We start from the raw sequence: 8,343 nt of genomic DNA, 5'->3' as shown, positions 1-8,343 counted from the left end.
CCTCCCTCCCAGCTTGTCCTGGGATTTGAACCACAGACCATCTAATCACCCGCCCACTTCAAAGACCTTCAGGCCACCTCTGGACTCTTTACCTCCCACTCTCTGGGATTACTGAACTCCTTCTTCTCTGTTGATTTCAGGAACTCCTCCAGGCTGACGAGACGATCTTTATTGGCGTCCACCTTTTAACACACAAACGGACGCTGCGTCAGTCGCAGCAAAGCCGAGGAGAGAAGTGGCGAGTGACTCGCGGCATACGATTAAACAAGAGCAGATAAGAGGAAATAATTAAGACTCACATTCTTCATGACGTGCTCCCTCATCCTCAGCCTTTCTTCCTCCATCTCCATCATGTCGTCCTCCTCATTCTTCGGGTCGTAGACCTTCTCCAGCTGGAAGAAGAGAAAGGAACAGATGTTATAGGGCTGCTGTGCATATCACTGCGATCAGGTTCAAAACTTCTTCAGAGTCTGCAATGCACAGACAAAAAACAGCTGGATTTTCAAAAAGATGATCATCCATTTTTTGATAGTCTGTCAGGTAGTTTTGAGCTGTTTCAACGGAAAACCAAACAAGTCAAACCTTGGTTTTAAGGCCACGATATACTGTAGTGTACCTTACCTCTTTAGTGAAGAGAGCCTCCAATTCTTGTTCATCTAAAACACCATCTTCATTTGTATCTGAACAGGGTAGAGAAGTATTCATGTTATCTATATATCCATATATATATTTATATATATCATTTCATGTATTCAACATATTGGCGAAATATGAATAAAAAGGACACAGGTTAAAAAAAGAGGTGTCACTCACCATGCAGTTTAAAAAATGTTTTAGGGTTAAACTCCTGAGGATCCAGTCCATCTGTCTCCTCCCAAACTTCCCGTAGCTGATTGACACTACCCTGAATATGGGGGAAATGCAGCAAAAAACATGAAAGAGAACATTCACTTCCACTGAATGACCAACGTGGGTGCACTTGTGCGTACCGGAGCATTGACTTTAGGGTGCTGGTGGTGTTTGTCCTTAAGCTCCTGCAGTCTCTTCTCCTCCGTCTCCCTCTTCTCCTGGTCCAGGCCCTTCAGGTACTCGCGTCTCTCGTGCTCCTTCAGCATCTCATAGCGCTTGAACTCCTCGTGTCTCTCGGCGTCGTAGTTCTCCAGGTCCTTGGTGGCCTAAGACAAAGAGCCAGACCGGGGTCACATTTGGTGTCTGGAACAATTTTTAATTGCAGCACCCTAGAGTCTGATCGGTGTAATTCTGATTCTGCTCAGGACTCATCGGGTAATAATGTCCAGTTAAAATCTTGTCAGGACGTAAAACCAACTGACTGATTTTTCAGTCTCTGGGGTCAACAAAAATCCAGTTTTTGATTATCTCTGGGAGGATCTTACCGTCGAGATTAGCAGCTCGAGGTCTTTGGCCTCGAAGGTGTTTTGATTGTGGGGATCCAGATGTTCAAACTGCTTGAGCAGGGAGGCGTGGTCCATCTGCAGGCCTTCACAGCAGACACATCGATTAACAGACACAGGCTGGACTTTTGACACACATGACTTCTATTATGTCCAGCGCACACTGAACACATCTCTGTGCCGAGGGGCTACATTCCTCTCTCATAACACATCTTACTAGTTTGTTCATGTGTAGATGTATATTATTTTATTTTCATCCAATATTTTATATAAACATCTATCAACGCTTATACTGCTAAAATCTGTCTGAAACAGTTACTCGCAATTGATAATCAGTATAGTGAGTAAAGTCAATCTTTTGAATTCATAACTCTAGTTATTTTACAAGTTACACAAATTCACAGCTTTAACAAATTGCTTCCCACAGTACAGAATGTAGATTAAATGTGGTATTATTATTACAAGTAAGATTTGAGGAAACTTTTGGTTCAGATCATGTTCAACATGACGTTTTATGTAGGAAATAACATACATTATAATTTTAGTACATAACAAACCTCCTTATAAAAAAGATACCACCACCTTAAACATTAGTATTTGTCATTTGTATGTCTTTCTCTGATACACCAAGCATCCGATTTACCACCGGAGATCTTTCAATTAAATCGGATCTGATCTCCAGCGGTATTAATACAAACACTCGCCCTCGCCCTCTGCAGGGCTCAGCAGGAGAATGAGTCCACTCACTCTGTGTGTTGGTGCTGTCCAGTTTGGCCTTGAGCAGCATCCTGAGGCGAGACACTTCCTGACGCTTCAGCTCATCCAGACGCGTCCTCACATGGTGACCGACCAGGTCCAGCTCTTTACTGAGACGGCCATTCTAAAAGGACAACAGAAGACATACAGGTGAGAAGGACGGGTTAAATGACACCTGTAAAAGGTAAAGCAGAAAGCTTTTGGAGTGTTTCCCAGTATTGGCCATGAATGAAGGAGAAATGGACACTGACCTTGATGTCCTCTGTGTTGGCTGTTTGCAGCTTCTCTCTGAAGTGAGGGTCTGTCTCCAATACCTCAATCACCTCTCTGAGATACCTGTCGTAGTACAGGCCTGTGTCCTGCAAGAGTGTGTTGTAAAGGACCAGTTATTGACAACAAACTATACTGTAACTAAACCACAGTAGGCTACTAGTCTGGCTGTCATCAGACCAAGCCAAGCTCAATATATTTGAGGTTAAGCGTGGGGTCTGGGGAGTCTGTTGTGTATTTTCTCTGCACAAGAGGTGTGACCAGTGGGGGTAGTTCAAATTACTCTGTACGCAATTGGATAGTCTTTCAACCAATCGAACCAACGTGGCGTTCGATGGCAGCTGTGTTGAATATAAACAAGAAGCTGCTTGGTCGCTTCTCTATCGTCATCGTGTTAAACCCACCAGTAGCATCCTAGGTAGATAAGCCAGTTTGTGATTGGTTGCTGGAAAACTGTGAACTGAAGCAGGAGAATTAAACCTGCAAGTTTCCAGACTGAGCTGCTGGGCTAGTAGGCTACATGATAGAGACTACTAAGGTCATTACCGCGTTCTCCTCCGGAACTTCCTCTTTTGCTTCCTGGTTGTCTCCATTGCGATCAATCGGCACTGACCAGACCCCAGCAGAGATGGATAGAAGTAACAGCCAGCTAGATTTTAAGGTCATCCTCCTTCAAAATAAAACAACAACGTATGTTCCAATATTGCATGCAAAAGCTTTGATTAAAAAGCTACAATTTTAGCACAGAAAATAAAAAGAGGCAGAGATGTGTGAGAAATAAAAATCAAGATAAATGTGGTAGAGTGCGTGTCTGTTGTTCTCCAACATAATAGCTGACACCAGAACTTGTGCAGTGTTTGAGAGGTTCGCAAAGCTTTCATCAAAAGTATTCTAGTTCCCTCTTTGATTTGCCTCAGTCCATAATGTACATATTTGGACCATGAACAATTAAACAAGATGCATTTTTTATGTGAAATATGAAATAATGTTCACATGCAAACTACAAAACAACTCTGTAACTGAGAAGTATAGTATTGCACCAAGTTTGGCATTCTTTATCTTTAATGTAATTGTAGACGAGAGCAGTGTACACGGGACGGTTGCTTAATTTATCCCCCATATGACCCGTGTCAGACTTGCATTTAAAGGTGCAGACAGTTTTAATCACACTATGTTTCCCTAACTGCTACATGACTCAAGTCCGAACCACACCTGGAAAGATGGTGCATTTAACTCCGTCCCTGGACAAGGCTTACAGAGGAACAGCGTCATTGACAACTCATCATTTCCGGATTTAAGTGCAATTAGTTTGCCTCTGGGGTAAACATTGCATGCCGAATTTATCAGGAGACTTTAGAGATGTGTAAAAACTCTGACATTTTTTATATTTTTAAATTTAGACGCCTTCACCGAGGAGAGGGGGAAATTATATCAGATTCCTTAGGTGGACTGCTTGGCCGAACGATGCATTTTGAGCAGGAACACTTCGCTAGTTTGTGAGCTAAATTAACAGCATACATTTAGTTTCTAGCACCAGAAGTGTTACTTGACACGGTTAAAATAACACGGTTTAAACAGAACAGTACTGTTATAAGTTAGGTATCCTAGGTGTCTATAGCTAGATAGCTAGCTAGCTAGTTAACGTTAGCTAGCTAACTAGCTATCTTTAACAGGGACTACACGGATGCGGATGAGAGGAGTTCTCAACACAAAAAACACGTTTGCATACGTGGAACCACCTGTGAGATTAAACCTATATCTTTAGTGGATTACGTTTTGGTTTTAACAACATTTGAATCTTATTCGGGTTTTTTTAAGGTCATTTTAGAGGTGATATAACAGAACCTGGGGATCCCTACCGTGAGCTGTGGGGACGTCTTCTACCTGCGTTGTAGCTCTTATATGTCACGATGTTCTATAAAATGTTCCTTTAAACTAATAAATACCAAAAAATAATTAAAATATGTTATAAAACACAATATCATTTAATAGCTGCTCTTTACCGCATGTGTATTTATATTATCTGATCCGATTGGATCGGATGCTCAAAGCAGGGTCTGTATTTGCGTCGGATAAAATTGACGTCGAGATTGCAGCTGTGGTTCCAACATGCTGCCTTCAAGTTCTGTCGGAAATAGTGTAGAGTTTACAGACATTTGAAATACAGTTTTGAAAGATTCATTTTTATTATTCATTCTTTTGCCTAAAATAGGTCAAAAACCCACGAATTGCAAAGACAAATCAGCCATCAACACATTTGATTTCAGTAGCTGTACTTTAAGAAAGTAATGATGATGCACTACCAGAAGTGGAATGAACTGTAACACAAGTTTAGATTTCGTAAGTTCAAGCCTATGAATACTAAGTGAACGCAGCATTATCCCCTTGGTAAATAACACATGGGTGCAAAATATGTACACACGTTTTAAACGTTTAATTGCTTTGAAAAATAGATATGTTGTATATTTAATTCAGTACACAAACACAAAGTCATGGCACGTTGAAATAAATTAACATCGAAAGAGTCAACAATTGCACGTGATAATAAATAAAAAATATAAATAGTATGCATCAAAATAACATCTAGGCTTAGAATAAAATTAATAGAAATAGATAATAAAATATGGCACATGGAAAACACATAATTGCAAAAATTGTTCACTAATAAATAAAGTAAGATAAATAATAAATTAACAGTCACTCAAATAAAATATAAAAACATGTCATTTTTGAGGTCATAATCAATATATATATACATATATTTATCAGTTTGACTGATGAACTTTGATGAAAGGTTTTGATTGATTCACACTTTCAATGTAACAGCTGATTCAGTGTTTAGAAATCAATCTCTCTCATGTCAGTAGGTGTCCCGGGTCTTTCGTTCTCCACCTCTTCATCCTTCTCCATGGGGCCCTGCTGAAGCCCACTCCTCAGCCGCTGTCGGAGGGCATATTCGATCATGTCACTGTAGTACTGCAGCACTACCTGGGATCCAAGACACAGAGAGAAGAAATGATGCCGTCATAGATGAAATTCTCATTCTGCATTTGGCATGCCTTTAAAACAAGTGTACTGAGTCTGTTGCTTTGAGCTGTTTATTTTTGCAACTCTCACACCTGGTGAAAAAAAAGTAGGGAGTGATGTGTATGATGGGCTTATGGTATTGTCATTTATACAAATGTATACTTGGTTTATGGTTTATTTTCTATTTTGTTATTATTCTTTTGAATTATCTGGAATATTGTAATGACTGTGTCTTCTTTTCTTGATTTTTTTTGCCCAGACGGGTGCTGATGACATAGGAGAGGGGATATGTTCATGTGGTGAATTGTAGGTTATGTGTGTTGTTTGAGAAATAAAATAGAAGTTAGTTATTGCAAAATAAAAAAGTCAGACAATAGGGCAATGTGCAGCCTCTGACTTTTCAGGTGTACTCACCAGGTCGGCCTGGCAGAGCTCGGCCAGTGCGTCACTCATTACAGCCAGCTGAGCGGGGCCCTTGTTGCCCAGACCCCTCAGAGCACAGTTCAGAGACGCCGCAGCAACAAGTGACGGTGGAGCTCCCAGGAAGCGGGAGTCACAGGCACACATGGCAGCCAGCGTGTCGCAGTGCCGCCGCAGGGTGGAGAGCAGCCCCTCCTCACGGTCACCACTGTCTCCATCTCCTCTCTCCTCCACGGAGGAGAGAAAGTGTGGGAGGAAGTCCTGTGGAGTCACTGCTGCTGTGTCCCACCGGAGCGTGGCGAGGATGACACGCTCCATCTCCTGATGGAGGGAAGACAGATGCATGTAGCAGTCAGAAATGTGTAACATGGTTATAATACAGAAATTGTTCTGTGAAATATTATAGAGGATATAGTTATTGTTACATCGTGGTAGATCTTAAAAATGGCTCTGAAGTCTGCATTCAGTGAGGTCAGTCAGTACAATTAGTCATTTGCTCCAATTTAAAATTCTAAATGGGAAAGGTATGGGATGAATGCACCAATACTGGATTCTATTGATTAAAAATGAGCTGAAACGGTTAGTCAACTAGTCGATTGATGGCAATATGCTGATAATTGATTAATTGTTTCATTCATTAAGCAAAAATTGGGCTTTTCTTTTTGAATTTCTCAGGTTCCAACTTCTCAAATGGAAGATCTGCTGCTTCTCTTCACCATACATCGGAATAAGCTGAAGTCTTTTTGTCATACAGTATGGGCTCTGGGAAGTTGTGATTGGACTTTTTTCACTATATTCTGACATGTCAAGGAGCAAACGAATAATCGATAAATCAAAAATGTTTATTGGCCGATTGATTGATTATGAAAATATTCATTCACTGGTTACATGCCCAATGTTTTGACACTGTCATCTGTATGCATCATTTGGGGCTCTCAACATCTGTCGTCATTTCATCTAATTTACAGTTTAAACTGTTTAATAAATCAGTTAGATAAGTGGTAGAAAACCCAGTAGGCCTGATTTTAAAAAAAGTTAGTTGTAGCCCTAATGGATTGTAAATCAAAGTTTTAAGTGGGCTGAAATCCAGTTGATGGATGTGCTGAGGCAACACAATTATTAATATAATAATTTCCTGATTTGACTTTAACATCCTAGCTCTGCATCAGTTTGACACAGTATGGCTGCTACAACCCTTTAGAGTAATAACACTGTAAAAAGGTGAAAGGTATTCTTTTAAAATCAAGGTTTAACTGAGTTTAACTCTTAGCCCTTATAACCTATGCAACTGTAAGTAGGGTTAAAAGTGATGATGATATCAGGGACCCACAGCTGGAAACGCCCCAACCTCTGCTCAGACTCCACCACCGCCCCGACTGTGAGGTCTCAAAGAACCACATTCTTGCCCACATCTGTGGATGCTGTGTGTATGTGTGTGTGTGTGACTCACCCTCAGGTCCGAAGGCTGGAAGCTGTATTCAGCTGCAGCACAGAGAGTGTCAGCGGTAACAGTGTCACACTCGGTGAGTTTGGAGGAGATGAGGATGCAGCCGGCAGCCAGGCAGTATGGTGACACAGGTAGAGCCAAAGAGGCCGACAGGAACCGATCCATCAGAGAGACAGACAGGGGGAACACTGCCTCACCACAGCCACACTCACAGCACACCTGCAGACAAGGAGAAAGATGTGAGGCATCAGCATCACAGCTGCCGCGATGACATAACTCATCCTGCACCACGAGGTAGAAACTGGAGCTTTTCATACCTCCAGGGCCCATTTGGCGAGCTGCTCCCTGTGCTCTGGCTCCCGCTGGATGAGGGTGATGTAGAGCATGGAGGGCATGTACCTCTCCTCCACATGAAGAAGCCTCTGGATCACACGAAGCCCGGACACGGTGGGGTCCCAGGCGGCTCGCAGCTGAGACGAGCCCACGATCTGGCCCTGGGATTGAGCCTCAGTCTGGCTCGGGTTCTGACTCTGGTCCTCCACCTCCTCACACCACAGAGACACAGACATGCCTCTGTCCATCTACACGGCCTGCTGGGTAAAATATCAACGTGTTTATGTCCAAATGGGAAAGGAAGGCAGCAGCTATGTCCCTCTGTAACCTGAGGAACCGGGGTGTTCTGCAGGTAAACACAAGCTGGGAAATCCTCTTTCCTTGTTGAAGTAGTTTGGGCTTCCTGTGGTGATCTGATGAATATCACGGCTTGAGCCTTGTCTCTGACTATTATACCCAGCAAGGACAAAAAGAGAGAGAGAGAGAGAGAGAGAGAGAGAGGGAGTGGCATAGAGGGGAGGAAAAAGAGTGTAAAAAAGGGGTGTGGACCCTCGTGAGTGACATAAAATAATAAGAAGACAACAACATGGTCTGCGCAACAATTGCTTCAACAGGTGGGGAGAGGGCGAAAGAAGGAGAGCAGGGGAGAGAGGGAGGTGGTCGTGGTGGGGGGGGGGG

General features: G+C 42.5%; 2 protein-coding genes across 3 annotated transcripts in view; both read right to left on the bottom strand.

Annotated features, from left to right (window-relative positions):
• Positions 1-4,543, bottom strand: part of nucb1 (nucleobindin 1) — a 6,096-nt gene extending 1,553 nt beyond the window's left edge. Inside the window, exons 1-10 of one of the 2 annotated variants that reach the window (XM_034893437.1) lie at positions 4,298-4,543; positions 2,985-3,108; positions 2,420-2,527; positions 2,160-2,292; positions 1,395-1,498; positions 990-1,175; positions 814-904; positions 622-680; positions 300-392; positions 93-182 (exon numbers count right to left, since the gene is read on the bottom strand). In XM_034893437.1, coding sequence (XP_034749328.1) covers positions 93-182; positions 300-392; positions 622-680; positions 814-904; positions 990-1,175; positions 1,395-1,498; positions 2,160-2,292; positions 2,420-2,527; positions 2,985-3,104 — 984 coding nt within the window. In that variant the 5' untranslated portion in view covers positions 3,105-3,108; positions 4,298-4,543. The remainder of the gene's footprint in view (positions 1-92; positions 183-299; positions 393-621; positions 681-813; positions 905-989; positions 1,176-1,394; positions 1,499-2,159; positions 2,293-2,419; positions 2,528-2,984; positions 3,109-4,297) is intronic. The other variant, XM_034893436.1, reaches the window with a different exon arrangement.
• Positions 4,544-5,180: 637 nt separating this feature from the next.
• ccndx (cyclin Dx) lies at positions 5,181-8,103 on the bottom strand. The gene is made up of 4 exons (XM_034893455.1): positions 7,650-8,103; positions 7,336-7,551; positions 5,880-6,206; positions 5,181-5,426 (listed from the first exon to the last, which is right to left on the bottom strand). Exons 1-4 carry the CDS (start codon positions 7,911-7,913, stop codon positions 5,277-5,279), a joined length of 957 nt encoding a protein of 318 aa, XP_034749346.1. The 5' UTR covers positions 7,914-8,103; the 3' UTR covers positions 5,181-5,276.
• Between the last annotated feature and the right edge of the window lie 240 nt (positions 8,104-8,343).

Source organism: Etheostoma cragini, chromosome 15, assembly GCF_013103735.1.
Source record: "Etheostoma cragini isolate CJK2018 chromosome 15, CSU_Ecrag_1.0, whole genome shotgun sequence".
NCBI lineage: Eukaryota > Metazoa > Chordata > Actinopteri > Perciformes > Percidae > Etheostoma > Etheostoma cragini.
This window is presented reverse-complemented; position numbering and strand designations above follow the sequence as displayed.

Bases quoted from the DNA above. Each gene is read 5' to 3' on its own strand.
- ccndx (XM_034893455.1), bottom strand. From the start codon at position 7,913: ATGGACAGAGGCATGTCTGTGTCTCTGTGGTGTGAGGAGGTGGAGGAC. The intron at 7,552-7,649 runs GTATGAAAAGCT...CCTTGTCTGCAG, and splicing joins TCGCCAAATGGGCCCTGGAG to GTGTGCTGTGAGTGTGGCTG. The intron at 5,427-5,879 runs GTGAGTACACCT...CTTGGATCCCAG, and splicing joins AGCTCTGCCAGGCCGACCTG to GTAGTGCTGCAGTACTACAG.